Below are 17,172 nucleotides of genomic sequence, written 5' to 3' on the forward strand. Positions count from 1 at the left end.
TTATCACTGTGAAATGTGACTCTGAAAATGGTAATAGAGTTCTAAGGTGGGCTGCAAGGTACATTTCTCTCCCCTGGATGTTGCCGTGGCATTTGAACTAGGGAAATTCCCTGGCTCTATCTTCTGCCCCAAGTGGGATCACCTTCTTCCAGCTCTCAGCTGCCTCCTTGAGAGGAGGTTCCAGCAGGAAGAGGCAGAGTGGAAGCTGTGTGGTAGGAGGAGAGGTATTTCAGAGGCTTGGGTATGAAGAACTGCATAGAAAGTCAAGAGATTCCTTTTAGTACATATCTCTGGGGACTTTTCTCATTCCGGGCCAATTCCATGGCCACTAATTCTATTTTTTTTCTTTGGGCTCTCTAACTGGTCACACCTACTTCCCTGCCTATCTATTATAACCTGTGGATTCAGGCCAAGATTTCCTCCCTTTTCTGGCTTACTGGGGGATGGAAGGTTTTCTCCACAAGTTCTCTACCTGACTCTGAAGTGAGCAATGCAGTATTTAAAAACGGTTCTCTCTACCAGTCTCATTCTATCTTCCCTTTACTCTGGGGATAATCAGCCTAAACAAGAACTTGTGGCACTTGCCTGCCTGTGACCCACCAAACTCTAATACACAGCCTTCACCTAATTCCACATGTGGTCTTTAAGCCGGAGATCATAAACCAAAATGCCCGCAGAGCTAGGTGCAAGGCACCTAACAATTTTTGGTATGCGAATCAGTGATGCCAAATTTGATACTGTAAGAGAAATCCTAAATATGCATGGTGATGCATGTGTGTGTGTATAATCTCCTGATTTATAAGTCTCAGAAACTAACTCAAAATTTTAAACAATATTTCATGAGTCAAACAAAATATGTCCATGGGCTTGATGCTTTACAATCAGGTTCTTTTTCTTTTTATCTCTTCTTTAAGCTCATGCAAAGAAGAATTTGTCTTTAGAGAAGAGTCTAACATTGCTTGTCCCCAGGCTTTAGCTGGGTGGGACAGTAGGAGTGGGGCCAGCGCAGAAGATGACCCCATAGGAGGTGCTTAGCTGGGCTCTTACGAGCCAGGCTTGTGGATGCCTCTGCCTCTGTCTCAGACAGAGAGGAGAAACTATAACCACAGGTGAAATGATAAAAGCTGGGGTCGAATATTTCTCAGTCCTCTCTGTTTTCCCACACCATGGGTGTGGTACACTATTATATGCTCAGTTGCTTTTTCATTGACTGGAAAGGACTAATTTGAGGCCCAGCTTTAATGCAGACTTGCTGTGTGAGAACTTGGAGCTAATTACTCCATGTCGATTTCTGTATCTGAATGGAGATTATGACAATACTAACCTCAGGGTTGTTTTGAGGGTGAAGTGAAATAAAAGACGTGAATGCCCTTGATGAATTCCAAAGTGCCACAGAAATATAAGAATTAAAATATTAAAAATGTGTGTCTGTCTGGTTCTCAAATATATGCACATATGAACACTTGTACATTTGAAAGAAGGGCCAACTTTCACATTGGAATTTTCCTGTTTGATATCATTCCTCTAAGACTTCATGTGCAGAAAACATATTTTCACCTCGCAGATACATTAAGTAATTAATTAATTAGTTTGTTTATTTTCAAAAGCTAGTTTCTGTTGGGTTTTGGTCACTTTCAGTCAAAGGGTCTCTTACTAATACAGCAGGTCCTTAATAAATGCCAACCATTATTTTACTACCATCATCATCTTGGGATTGTTTCTGAGACAGAGATGGGAAGGTGATAAAAAAGAAAGGTGCATAAGGAAGAAATAAGAGGTGGGGAGGAGAAAGATTTGGAAGTCAACTATAACGCCTTGGATGTAAGGGAGATCCTGGGTGACTGGTAATTCTAGAGGAGCTAATAATATGCAAAGAAAAATTGTAAATTGGGGAGTATTCATATAACAATTCATGGAATCACAAACTTTCATTTATCATCTACTTTTTTGATTTTCTATTAAATTACTTTTGCAAGAAAACTTCCTAAGCCCAATTAAAAACAAAACAAATAACTCTCGTTACCCAATATAACAACTACAAACTTCGGCAGCAATGACAGACCAGGCACGGACTTGAAATCCCAAGTTCATGTATGACCCTTCACGCAGCCCTCATAAAGAGGGATTATGCATCGTTTTTAGAAAAGCTGACAAAAAGGGAGAACAAGTTGTTTTTAAATGGTCCACGGGGCAATCAAAGAAAGAACATTTTTAAATGGATACATTTCTACATTCCATAATTAACAAACATCCATTTTCACTATAGATCCAAAATACCTCATTCTATTTCCAGTACACTGTTACACTGTCAAAAAAGATATTTCCTTTCATGGTACGAATGAGTCATCTGTAATTTTAAGAAGAACATGAGAAGGGAGAAGTTTTCTGTACTAAAGAGTGGGTGAAGAATTTGAACGTACAGCCAAATGGTGCAAAATCAACCCAAGCTATGAAAGGAAACTGTGAAAAAAAAATCTCATAAGGAAAAAAAGGTGTGTTCACAGGATAAAATGTGCCTTGGCACACAGCTAAAGTAAATAAACAAACAAAAGGAACCTAACCTGGAATCATGTTCTGAAGACCACAAGACCAGGGCTAACATGGTAGAGAAAATTCTGTGACTCTATTCTGAAAGCACTGTTATTTCATTCCTTAGTTTTTACCTTGGACTTCTGAAGGCTTAAAATATCTGAGAGTCTGAAAATGTTTCCGTGCACCAGGAATGTTCATGAGATGGTTGCGACTATTTCTTCAGTTACTACTACAATATCACTGACCATGGATTAAACTACTTTAACAATTTTAGGAGAATTTTTGAACATTACATAATTTGTAAATTTTAAACTGGGGCAAAGAAGAACAAACTATGTGGGCATACGCCATCTGAAAATAAACTCTCAGCAGTGACATTTCCTTAAACTCACTGACATTGTCTTTGTAGGAGATCCCAGAGAACTTCGGTGTGGTTCATGTCACTTCTATTCCTTACACATGAATTCCTTTTATGTATACCACTGTACTTTAATCTAAAATATAGCATAAAAATAGATTTTTCAACCATTTTTATCGTAGGCTTGTTTTGTTTATTCTATATATTATTAAAAAAAGAAATCAGAGATCTTCTATATAGATACAAATGACATATTAATTATTGTACTTGAGTTAAACCTTAGAGAAACCACTGACCTGACTGATGTTTGCATATTCCAATTCATCCAGGCAATAAAATCCACATCCCCACTACCAATAATGGTGAGAAATCGTATCCTAAGAAGTTATTTTCCTCAGTGACACTTCCACCATTAGACCCTTTATCTACGGCAGGACCACTGTGTGCGTACTGCATTGTTTTAATGAAGATCACCCTGCCAATCTCAGATATGCAAGTCACTAAAATAAAATTGGTCATCAAATATCAAAAGAAATATTCATTAGTTTTAAAAGGCTATTATTTTTCTAAGCATTCCAACTTTATTTCTTGTTTGTTTGTTTGTTTTGGTGGGGAAGATTTGCCCTGAGCTAACGTCTGTGGCAATCTTCCTCTGTTTTGTGTGTCAGATGTCACCACAGCATGGTTTGATGAGCTGTGGTGTGTAAGTCCGTGCCTGGGATCCGAACCTGTGAACCCCAGGCTGCCGAAGCAGTGCACGTGAACTTAACCACTATGCCACCGGGCCAGCCCACATTCTAACTTTAATCAGAGCAAACTAATTCAGAATTTAAGACTATTCCTCAATATTGAAATAATCCAATTATGAAAGAAAATTTGAGACTAGAAAACAGTGTAGAGGCAACTGTAGAAAATTTTAAAACGTGAAAATGTAAAAGAGGGAAATTTCAAATATCTAGCTCAATTATGCATCCTAAGCTTGCCATGTTAGTTTTTAAGCATTGCAGTCCTGCAAAAAGTTTCATTTGTTTTGCTGTTGAATGGCTTACATTTGAAGACTTACTTGATGTCAGCTCAGTGTGAAAGCAATGGATGTGCCTGACCTTGGGGAAAACTCCTTCCTGATAACGATATTTCTCTTAGCAAGTTGTTCTACTTGCACACTATGATTTGTTCCAGAATGGCAAAATGTTTTCCCTCCTCGCACAATGTGCATTTGAAGATAAGGATGGAAGATGCTAACGGCAAGTTTGAATGTGAACTTAACAAAGTTTATAAGGGTTACTTCAGCCCAAGAATCTGGCTGACTAGTCATTCCTTCAGAGTTGGTCTTTCACCTTCAGTTTCTAAGAGCTTTCTCTTAACTATTTGAGAGAGTTTGCATAATTTTGATTTCCATCTGTCTTTATATCCTTTGTTATAGATGATTCATTATAAATCAATCATGGACCATTTTGTTTGGGGACATCCCCTCAAGATAACAAGCTTTATCAGTCTGAAACTCTTCAATTTAAAGGAAAAGATTGATTGGATAATCTGGTTTCCACAAGAAGAATTGCTGCCCTTGTCAACATGCATTAGTTTGGTCTTTCTCAAAGTATTCATTTATCGTTCTACTAATAAGGACACAGCATATGAGCTGACATGCTAAACTTCGGCCCTGTTTGATGAAGGGGTAGACTCTGGGTGACTATAATAATTTTTAGATGGTGTTTACTATTGGAAAACTGGAGGTTGGATGTCTGGGGGGTAAGAAAAGACCTGCTGAGGATGGAGCCCACTAACCCCTGATAAGAGCAGCTCTGAACAGACTGAATATGCCCAATGGCTATGAATAAAGTAGCAAATTCTATGATGTGAATGAATTTCTGTCTCGAACACATCAGAGTCATTACTTCAAAAATGAAGTAATTTTAAATAAGTTAAAACGCTTGAATAATTGGATTACCTGCATTTTTACTTTCCTTATACAAAGAAACCCTTCATTGTTTACTTAATTTAGGCTTTAGCTCTTCAGATATCATATTAAATTAATTTCTAAAGGACTGATTTAATGCTAAAGTGTAACTTTTCTCATAATTTAAGTGGCAGTTATGAAATGGATAATCTCTTACCTATTAAGATTTAACAATATTATGTTAAAAAGCAAAGTTAATAAAAGATAATGAAATCTATGGAAAATGATTCTTTATCTCTTCCCTTACTGTAAAATAGGCAAATCAGTTTTTAAAAAGGGAAAGTGTGTTACACTTAAACTGTCTATATCCTGAAAAGTTAAAAAAACCTGAATATAGTGAGGTTTTACCTCTGAAACTGTAGTAGTCACTGAGAAGCGATTTATAAAATCTACATATTACAATTGCCAAACTTATACATTTAAAGAGGACTAATTTGATACAGAACTGTGCCAGCAACTCTCAAAATCGGGGGGGGGGGGGGGGGCGTATTTTAAGGTCCATGTCCAGCTAAAAAATTTCATTTGCTTAATTACAATCTTTGTGCCTTACCCTTCCACCAAGAGTTCACAAATGTATTGTGTCAGGTGAAAAGATGATAAAATATTGCAAATTAACTAGTCATAAATTTAATCTAAAATAAATACAATAATCTTTTTGATTTTATCTTTTTCTTTGTTTTTCTTCTTGGTTTGATGAAATTATGGTCATAATGAAAAGTTGGCTGCTTCATACAAGGTATTCATTTCAAGTATGGACATAGAAAATGCAGTCATTCAGATATCATTTATGGGTTCTTCAGAATACTACATTTTTGTTAATTCTTGGCAATGTTAATATATTTTCATCAAAAGATTGAATAATTTTTAAAATTGTAGTTTATACAAGAATGTTCTTTTCCAAGTGGAAAAAAGTTTCTTCAGGAAATTAACTGATTTATTATATATAACATGGCATAGAAATTGAAAACCCTGTGGCGTCAAATTTTGTTCCATGAGAAAGGAACAGTAATATTTTTGAAGTCTTTATAACTTGTGATAATTTCAGGATTTTCAAGTGCAGAAAACACATAAAACCGTATGGTAAATAAAATCTCTGATTTTTTAAATTTGATAAATTAGCTGCCTACAACTTATCTGTCTTGGCACATGTAGGACAGCACCATCTGTTACGATATAATCAATTAGCGTTTCTTATATATGCATAAAACATAAGCAAATGTGTTTTACTTCTTGAACGGAAGGATACTCAAGACTTTTGTGCTAATTCAGCATATGTTGGTGCTATAAGAGTCCAAGGTATGCAGTAGGCAATTAGCAGTAAAATAAGCCTGATAAAAAACACTCACTTTTTTATTGATATAGTACGGGTCCAGGTCCTCCAGCGGCTCTGACACCATCTCTGGAGGGATGTCTCCATAAATAAACGGAAGGTTCTTTCCAGCTTCCAAGTCACTATTTGGCTTTGGGCCATTTTCATCATCATCTTTCTTGTCTGGTTTGGGATTCTTAGCCTTTTCTTCTGCAATGCGTCTTTCAATAGCCGCAAGAGATTCTCTGGTGAAGAAGTTGAAGCTGTCAGGTCCTGGTGGTACAAGCACTGTTTGCTCCATCTTGTCATCCTGCACATTTTAATTACCATTTACTCTGCATATGAAAGTCCTAAAAAAAAAAAAAAAAAAAGAATAAAAGAATGCTGGTATTTTAAGGAGATTAAGGGAAGATCTTAATATCTATAAACTCTTGTCATGAAATATGAACTAAAGGATTGAAATTTTGTTTCTAATTAAACTGAAATGTAATTACTAGATATAAATTTTTTTGAGGTAAGAACATTTAACATGAGACCTGCCATTTTAATAAATGTTTAAATGTGCAAGACAGTATTATAAGTACGAAGTTGTACAGCAGATCTCGGAACTTGTTCATCTTGCATAACTGAAACTTCATACCATTGAATACTGACTCCCCATTTCCCCCTCCCTCGGCCCCTGGCAACCATCATTCTGCTTTCTGCTTCTATAAGTTTGGCTTAACAGACGTATTTTCTATCTCTGGTTTTGTTAAGTGTCCCATGTTTAGTAATTCCTGTGCTTTGCCAGTACAGGAACTGTGCCATAACTTAAGAAAGTAGTTCAAGTATAGCCTTAATTAGAGTACATTAGACTAAATACCACCATGTCCCTAATGGGCTGTTCACCCTGTGAGCCACCCAGAAGATAAGGATTTAGCCCCGTAGAGGCAATGGTTAGTTCATCAACAGGATGAAGTGGAAAGGGAGTTGTCTCTGAGAGGATATAAAATCCAACCCTTTAGTCCTGACAGGTGGCTCCTGACCAAGCTGGTGAGAACAGTTTGCTGCAGCCAGCCTTGATGCCCAATCAAATAGTCCCTGCTGTCCTGATGGAGTCTTCATCTATTCTGAGATTGAGACAACTGCAACTGTGACCTGCTCACGTCATCAGCCACGCTAAGGTTGGCTATCTTGAGCACATACAGAATGAGATGGTCCAAGGTTTGACAAATGCCATTTATATGGCTAAGAATGAGAGAAAGACTCAGCTGGAAAGAGATTACTAGACTGGGGCACAGGTGGGAAAAGATAGCTGTAGGTGCAGGAGACAACTGGATTTCCCTATTTCGGGAAAAAATGATCAGAAAGAAGACGGGGTGCCATAAGCTCAATAGGAACTGAAGTGTTTTTCTTCGCTAAAGCAAGAATGACATTCTTGCTGATTCTATAGTCCTATAGTGCTAAACATATTATGAGGACCTGAGGCAAACTCTCAGCTCCCTATATCAGAGTCAGACCTGATCTGATGCCAGAGGCCAAATCCCAAATGTACTGTTCTAAAGCGTATTTAATAAAAGCTCAAATTTCACAGATATTACTGAGCCAAAACTTCCCAGAGCCTAAACTACTGCTTGGCCACAAGTTTCATTTGGACATTGCATTAACTCATTAAGATCAGCAAGCAATGATACAGTTAATTGCAGCTTTGGTGTATACGAACTGCAATAATAAGATTGCAGCCATAACTATTTTGTGAGGAGTCCTATAGGGACCTCAAATTTCACTGAAGGAGGTTCCCATGGCGGTGAGGTTTATGACCATATTTTTCAGTGGGTAATCAGAAACAAGAGTGGATTCAAGACTAAATGTGTACCCTCTATCTGTTAAGTGAACTAACGAAACTTTCAGAAGTTCTTACAATCTACCTGCAATCAGTTTAGGGCCTGGAAGAACAGGAAAGTTAAATCAATAAATCTAAATCAATGGAAAAGGAATGTTTTGCCTTAAAACTCTATTTCTTCCATAAGGCATCAGGAAAATATTGGCATTTATTTATTCGGAAATAGAAGTTTAGGGATAATAAATATGGTGCATTTTCTCATAAGGGAAGTATTATGACATAGATTACGTATGGCTTTTTAACTAATTAGTGTTTTTTATAGAAAATATGTATAAATGATATAAATGCAAAACATTTAAAAGAAAATATAGGGGCTGGCCCCGTGGCCGAGTGGTTAAGTTCACGCGCTCCGCTGCAGGCGGCCCAGTGTTTCGTTGGTTCGGATCCTATGCGTGGACATGGCACTGCTCATCAAACCACGCTGAGGCGGCATCCCACATGCCACAACGAGAGGGACCCACAATGAAGAATATACAACTATGTACTGGGGGGCTTTGGGGAGAAAAAGGAAAAAAAATAAAATCTTTAAAAGAAAATACAGTGTAAATTCTCCCTTTCACCCTCTTCTCCAGCACTTAATTCCCATTCCCAAAGGTAGCCACTGTTATCTGACTCCATATATTTTTCCAGGTATGTAATAGGTACATGCCAATCACATGAGTGTATGTATACTCACACATTTTCAATTTAAAAACACATACACACAGTATATTACTAAACAAACTGTTCTGCATCCTGCATTTTTCACATAAAACATATATTAGAGTTAATTCCTTATCAGTTTTTATAGATTCAACTCTTTCTTTTTATTGGCTACATGGTTTTCCATTGTTTTACCTGCTATAATTCATTGAATCAATTTCCCAGTGATAGTTGTTCAAGTTGTTTCCAATCTTTTGCTACTATAAATAAAGGTGCAACTAAAATATTTTATACACATACTTTCACATATATGTGGATATATTTATGGCATCAGTTTCTAAGGGTAGACTCGGCTGGACAAAAAGTGAATCTTTAATCGTGATATTATTGCAAAATTCCTCTCTGTGAAACGTGCACCAAGTGATCCTGCTGACAGCAACGTAACACCGTGCCTGTTCATCTACATCCTCAACACATAATGTGTTCTCATATTTTCAATATTTCGAATCTGATTGGGGTAAAAATGGGGTCATATTACAGTTTGAATTTGCATTTCTCTTTCTATGAGAGAGCTGAACTTTTTTCACGTTTAAGAGCTATCTTTTATTTTCTTTTCTGTAACTGCCTATTTAAATAACAGTTCATGTTTTCATTTCTTTTCCTTTTTAATTTATAGTACCTTTTAATTATTTATTTATTTATTTTTTAAAAGATTTTATTTTTCCTTTTTCTCCCCAAAGCCCCCCAGTACATAGTTGTATATTCTAGTTGTAGGTCCTTCTGGTTGTGCATGTGGGATGCCGCCTCAGCATGGCTTGATGAGTGGTGCCATGTCCGCGGCCAGGATCCAAACTGGTGAAGCTCTAGGCCGTTGAAGAGGAGCATGCAAACTTGACCATTCAGCCATGGGGCTTGCCTCCTATAGTACCTTTTTACTACACGAACCATTTAATTTTGGATGTGGGGTCTTTTAAAAAAAGTAATTTTTTTTAACATTAAGGTGTTTTTGCGATACAGGTTAAAAATTTTTTAACTAAAAATTTTAAAATACTAATATGATGATCTAACTCTAACTCTTCTTTGGCTTCTAGATATTATGTCAGGCTTAGGAAAGCATCCAGGTCCCTGGATATCATTTAGTACATTTTCTTCTTGCATTTTTATGGTTTAATTTTATAAATTTAAATCTTTGATCTATTTGGAATATTTTTTCTACATGGAGTGAGTTAGAGATCCATTTTTTCCCAGTTGTTCCAAAATTAATTATTGATTGAGCTAACTTTTCTCCACTGACACACAATGCTACCTTTATAGTATGTTAAAAATATAAATATACACATTTATTTATATGAACCGTAAAGTCAGCAACAAACTTTACAAAGTAATCGTATATATATTTTCATTAAAGACAAGAAAAAATAAACACTATTATTTAACAATTTTCTGGAGGTACAAACCAATCCAATTAAATGTGACAAATAATTACATTATTTAATAAGAAGAATGAAGGAAGTAAAATTACAGTTATTTGCATATTATATGATTATATGCCTAGAAAGCTCAATAGAAACATCTGAAAAATTCCTACAAGTGGAAGGGGAATTAGGGGGTCTGGGTTCAAAAGTAACATAAAAAACTCAATAGATTTCCTTTAGAAGAACAGCATGCATTTTTTAAAAGAGTGGAATAAACTAGAAGCTTTTCCATTAAGATTAGAAACAAGGTAAGGATTTTACCTCTCACCATTCCCTTCCAACATTGTACTGAAGTCCTAGCTAATGCAATAAGACAAGAAAAGGAAATAAACGGTATACAAATTGAGAAAGAAGAAATAAAATTGTTTTTGTTCGCGATGACATAACTGTCTGTGTAGAAAATCCAAAAGAATTAACAAAAATACTCCTGGAACTAATAAGCAATTACAGCAAAGTTACAGGATACAAAATTAATATGCAAAAGTCCATCACTCTCCTATATACCTGCAATGAACAAGTGGAATTTGAAATTAAAAATGCAAAATCATTTTCATAAGCACCCCCAAAACTGAAATATTTAAGTATAAATCCAACAAATTACGCATAAGGTCTATATGAGGAAAACTACAAAACTGATCAAAGAAATCAAAGAATAACTAAATAAATGAAGATGTTCCCTGCTCTTGGATAGGAAGACTCAATATTATCAAGATGTCAGTTTTTCCCATCTTGATCTCTGTTGGTCTATTGATCTATTGATCAATGCAATCTCAATCAAAATCCAAACAAATTATTTTATGGATATCAACAAACTGATTCTAAAGTTTGCCTAAAGAGGCAAAAGACCCAGAAGAGCCAACAAAATGTTGAAGGAAAAGAAAATAAGGATGACTGACACTACCTGACTTCCAGACTTCCTATAAACCTACAGTAATCAAGACAGTGTGATATTGGCAAACGAATAGAGAAACAGATCAACAGAACAGAACAGAGAGCCCAGAAATAGACCCACACAAACACAGTCAACTGATCTTTGATATCTGAGCAAAGGCAATGCAATGGAGCAGATAGTTATTTCCAACAAATGATGCTAGAACAACTGGACATCAATACGCAAAAAACTGAATCTAGACACAGACCTTGCACTTTTCACAAAAATTAACTCAAAATGAATCGCAAACCTAAATGTAAAATGCAAAACTATAAAACTCCTAGAAGATAACCTAGGAGAAAATTGAGATGACCTTTGGTTTGGCAAAGACATTTTAGATAAACACAAAAAAGCATAATTCATGAAAGAAATAATCGATAAGCTGGACTAAATTAAAATTAAAACCTTTTTCCCTATGAAATACAGCATCAAGAGAATGAAAAGACAAGGCTCAGACGAGGAGAAAATATTTGCAAAGCAAGTTAAAAGACTGTTACTCAAAATAGACAAAGAACTCTTAAAACTCAACAATAAGAAAACAAACAACTTGATTAAAAAATGGGCCAAAGACTTTAACAGACATCTCACACAAGAAGATATACAGGTGGCAAATAAGCATATAAAAACTCCACATAATATGTCATCAGGGATATGCAAATTAAAACAATAATGATACCACTACACACCTATTAGAATGGCCAAAATCCAGAACATTGACAACAAAAGATGCTAGTAAGGATGTGGAGCAAGAAGAACGCTCATTCTTCGCTATTTGGAATGGCAAATAGTACAGCCACTTTGCAAGATAGTTTGACAATTTCTTACAAAACAAAACTTATTCTTAGTATATGATCCAGCAAGTGCTCTCCTTGGTATTTACCCAAATGAACTGAAATCTATGTCTACATAAAAACCTGCACATGTTTACAGCAGTTTTAGTCATAATTTCCAAAATTTGGAAGCAACCAAGATGTACTTCACTGGGTGAATGGATAAATAAACGGTGGTACATCCAGACAAAGGAATATTATTTAGCACTAAACAAAATGAGCTGTCAAGCCATGAAACAATATGGAGGAAACGTAAATGCATATTACTAAGTGGAAGAAGCCAATCTTAAAAGGCCACATACTGTATGATTCCAGCTAGATGACATTCTGGAAAAGGCAAAACTATGAGACAGTAAAAAAATCAGTGGTTGCCAGAGGTTAGAGCAGGGAAGGATGGATAGGCAGAGCACGGAAGATTTTTAGGGCAGTGAAAGCTTTCTGTATAATACTACAATGGTGGATACATGTCATTACACATTTGCTCAAACTCGTATAACCTTCAACACTGTGAGAGAACTCTATGTAAACTATGGACTTTGGGTGAGAATGATGTGTCAATGTAGGCTCATCAGTTGTAACAAGTGTACCACTCTGGTGTGCAGTGTTGATAGTGGACTGTGCTTGTGTAGGGGTTGGACATATATGAGAACTGTGTACTTCTGCTCAGTTTTGCTGTGAACCTAAAAAATAGTACATTTAAAAGAGAAAAATAGAATTGATGAAAATTTTGTAAATACGATGTAAGAATTTTTTTAAAAGCTTTGAATAAACCTATAAAGAAATATAAATGGATGGAAAGGCATATCTTATTCTCAGATAAGAAAATGATAAAATAGGCAAAATCTTCCTAAATTAATTAATAACTTAAATGCAGCCAACACAAAAACAACAGAAAAAAATTAGAACTACACAAAGCTATTTGAAACTTCATATGGAAAAATAAACAAACAAAAATAACCAGAAAATTCTTAAAATGAACTTTGTTTTCAAATTCTTCCTCATTATAAGAGCTATGTAAGGGGCTGGCCCCCTGGCCTAGTAGTTAAGCTCTCGCCCTCTGCTTCAGCAGCCCAGGGTTATGCCAGTTCGAATCCTGGGCGCGGACATGGCACCGCTCATCAGGCCATGCTGAGGCAGCATCCCACATGCCACAACTAGAAGGACCCACAACTAAAAATACACAACTAAGTACCAGGGGCTTTGGGATAAAAAGGAAAAATAAAATCTTTAAAAAAGAAAAGAGCTATGTAAGACAAAGTGTTTAACATTTCCAAATGATAGACTTTTTTTCCAGTAATTTGTTTATTTATACTGTTGTATTGTGTTATAATCCAATACTGTAGCTTGTACCATTTCTGTTTCTTGGAATTTGTTTAGATTTCCTTTTTTCTCTTATTAGAGATTGTTTTTTAAATGACTTTCCCAAGAACACACACTTGTTTTAAAGCTATAGAGTTCAGCATATCTCTATTAAATTTCTTTTTTCTTATGGTATTTAGACTTTCTATAACTGTACATATTTTTGTTCTAATTGACCTATATGAGTTGAGAGAGGTGAATTAAAGTTTACTTTTAATGTATCTTCATTTATTCTTGTGGTTCTTGTAATTTTTGCTCTATGAATTTTAAGGCTGCATTATTTGATGTGTGGACATTGCTTATGATCAGATCTTTGGAGGGGCTTGAACCTTTTATTACCTTAAATAGTCCTTGTCTCACTTTAATTTCTTTCCCTCTGAAGACAATTTCGTCTGATTTCATATGACTCCTACTTTTTTCTCATTTGCATTTATCTGGTATGTCTGCCAATCCATTTGGTTTCATCCTTTCCATTTCACTGTTTTAACACTTTTCTTAATCTGTAGATGTTAAGATTTCGTATATGGGTATATTTTAAATATATATGACCATTGTGGTCAGTCATTGCCTTTCAAAGGGAGCGCCCCATTGGACGTCATTGTCTCTAAAGTTGTGTGGATAGAACAGAAAGAGTTACTAAAAGCCTCTCTATTCTTCAGAAATAGTCCATTTGAGAACAGGCCTCCAGGCAACTTTCCTGATCATTTGCTGTCAGTGCCAACTGGAGAAGCAAACAACCAGGAAGATAGAAGACAAGCATTTTACACTGACAAACAGATCGCTTCAAATGTATGCTTTGTAATTATAAATTAGTTCAGACACTGGAATTACATTTATATGTGGGTAATTTAACTCATATTATAATGGCATCAAACTGAGGTTAATGAAAGTGTTTCTTCAATTCTAAGCAGACCTTATAATTCAAATACTATCTTTTATTACATCAATTATAAGAATAAAAAAAATTTTAAATTATAACATCCCATAGGTTTACTTATAGAATATCTAAAAACTGTTAAATACAATTACACATTAATATTTTGTCAGTAACATTATGGAAAAAAGTTCTAAATTATATTGGGAATCTATACATACTATGCTAAAAAATATAGAAATAAATCATGAGTTTTCCATTTACACTTGAACTTCACTCTTTAGCGTAAAAATTCATAACTGAATACCTTAAATGGTCCTAATATATGAAACTATACTTCATAAGATGAGGGAGGAGGAAACCTCACAGAAACTGTGGTTTGGGCTTACACCTTTCTCTTTACATGAGAACCCACATTTAAATATGTCTTTGGATTGACAGAGGGGCCGTCACTCCTTTCAAAAGAGATAAGACAACGTAACTTTCTTGGCCAGAAAAGACTTCAAAGAGACCAATGTATTTTCAAGACGAATATATGTTACTGGCTCTTAGTTAATATCAGCCCTGACATTGGTTCCCCTACAGTGAACCCAGCATATATGGGTTAAAACTAAAAGCACACATTTCCAGTTCTGTGGTTCTTTAGTTACACTCATATGTAAATATTTGTTTCTTTAACCTTTGACTCCCTGAGCTATAGAGCCAAATAGAAGTTACAAATTGTTTAAGTCCAGATGGCCTCATGCTGGGTTCCCACTAAAGTTGTGGCTAATCCTGGGAACTTGGAAGTTCTTTTACAGGGAAACTAATGTCTAGAGAATATCAAGAAACTGAAGCTTCCCAGGCCCAACTCCCTGGCTTCCTGACATCAGAGTCTACCTTCCACCATGGAGAAAAACAGCCAAGGACACTCATCTGAGAAATCCTTTGTCTCCTCTGCTTGAAGCAGCCCCAGACACAGGCCGATGGGAAAATGCTGACCAAGAAGTCCATGGCCCCCCTCCTCTACCTAAAACCCCAAATAAAAACCCCTACCCGTTTCTTAACGAGGGAGCAAGCAACTTTTGGGGCACTGGCCCTTTGCTTTGCTCCCTCTGCCTGGCAAAGTAAAACCTTTCCTTTTCCTCCCAAGACTCTGTTCTGCTTATTTGGATTGGCATCGGGATCAGAGACCAAACTTTTGGTAACGTATTGATATGCATTTAAACAAAATAAAAAAGAAAATCAAGTAATCACAGCTAGGAACAAAAAGTAAAAGAAGTGTATGTTAACAGACAGCAAATCAGGAAGAATAAAAAGAAATGTTGGTTGGAGGCCGACCCCATTGCCAAGTGGTTAAGTTCGCACATTCTGCCTTCGCAGCCCTGGGTTTCACGGGTTCAGATCCTGGGCGCAGACATGGCACTGTTCACCAGGCCACATTGAGGCAGCATCCCACATGCCACGACTAGGAGGACTCACAACTAAAAATATACAACTACGTACTGGGGGAATTGGGGGAGAAAAAGCAGGGGGGGAAAAAAAAGATTGGCAACAGTTGTTAGCTCAGGTACCAAACTTTAAAAATAAAAATAAAAAATAAAAAGAAATGTTGGGAATAAGCAGTGTAGTGGGCAATAGAAAAATGGAAGAAGAATGATTCTTTAGGAAGACAAGTGAAACAAAAGTAAAAGCCAATTAGATAGGAAATTCTAAAGATGATAAGAAAAAAAAATCATGCAAAAGAAAATAACTGAAGCCAGAGGCTGTGGAAAAAAAGGATGTAAAAAAGCAAAGTAGAATTTGTGAGTGGAAAGAAATAGTAAAGTAATAGCAATCGTATGACCAATGTTAATTAATCTGGGCAAAAGAAGAATAAGAGGGTGAAATTTGTTAGAATGTACAAATAACAAATGAAAGAAGTGATACATTCTGATGATATCAAACTGATATTTAAAAGAGGGAGCTAAGTCAGTAGCCTTAGAATTACATTCTTGGGGAACTTTGTAAGAGGGGAAAGTTAATAATGATAATATTCTGTTATCACTTCTAAGACTTCCCTAATTCATTACATATATTATTAGAATAAATGTTCTAGTACTGGATGAGGTTTTTGCTTCTGGCCACTTTATATCTCTCTTTTTCACAGAAGATTGCACACGTATTACCTATTGGACTTGAGTAAGCATTTATCACAGCCAAAAGACTTTTGGACTGAGGCGGTTTGGACTGGCGAACAATATGGTTTTGGTTGCCTTCGTAGCACAGAGGGAGGAGCCTCATTTAAAGTAACCTTAATTCATGAGGTCTCATAGTTCATACTTCTTTGGGCATCTGAAAATTTCCACCCAAATAGAAATATCTACAATAGCTCAGAATTAAGCATTCATTTTCACTGTGGCATTTTACACACAAGTCTTAAATATGAAGGCAATCTTATAAATGTTTTGTACTGGAAGAAATTTGGCCTTTTGTAAGTTAATTATTACACAACTTCTTTTGGAGAGCACCTCTCTCCATGACTACTTGGACCTGGGTGGGTAGGTCTGCTTAACTCTGGAGTTTGGTTAGTAGGCACTTTGGGTTTTCACACAAAGCTAAACTTCTATGAGGTTATAAGGTGAGATTTTGTTGCTTGTGTGTCTTAGTGCCCCGTTTAATTTTTCTCTTTGCTCAGAACCTTGGGTGAGAAAGAGGGATGCTACTTAATGCTCCCCGTACAAGACTCCCAACTCTTCATTCTGACGCCCTTGTGGATTTTGGAGAGGAATAACATAAAGGTGGTAACTTCTCATGGGATCTTTTTGATTCAACAATGTGCTTGAATTCCAAATTGCTTTCAAAGTCTAAAAGTAATCCCCCCTCTCCATTCCCCACGCCTCCTCCCCGCAACATGGTGAGACAGTCCTCCCATCTTTTCCTCCAAGCTTCTACGGTTGCCATTATGATCTATTAGAAGAATTATCATTATTTTATGCCTTATCTGACCCTGGAAGAGATTTACAGGGAAAAAACCAACTGACCAATTGATGAGTGAACCAAAC

The 17,172-nt window shown here is 36.2% G+C and overlaps 1 protein-coding gene across 8 annotated transcripts in view; it reads right to left on the bottom strand.

The window, feature by feature from the left end:
* The window catches only part of SCN1A (sodium voltage-gated channel alpha subunit 1), a 147,588-nt gene that overhangs the window by 75,490 nt on the left and 54,926 nt on the right, over window positions 1-17,172 (bottom strand). For all 8 annotated transcript variants that reach the window (XM_023623071.2, XM_070241983.1, XM_070241985.1 and 5 more), the window contains exon 2: window positions 6,194-6,506. In XM_023623071.2, coding sequence (XP_023478839.1) covers window positions 6,194-6,457 — 264 coding nt within the window. In that variant the 5' untranslated portion in view covers window positions 6,458-6,506. The remainder of the gene's footprint in view (window positions 1-6,193; window positions 6,507-17,172) is intronic.

This window comes from Equus caballus, chromosome 18, assembly GCF_041296265.1.
Source record: "Equus caballus isolate H_3958 breed thoroughbred chromosome 18, TB-T2T, whole genome shotgun sequence".
Taxonomy (NCBI): Eukaryota; Metazoa; Chordata; class Mammalia; order Perissodactyla; family Equidae; genus Equus; species Equus caballus.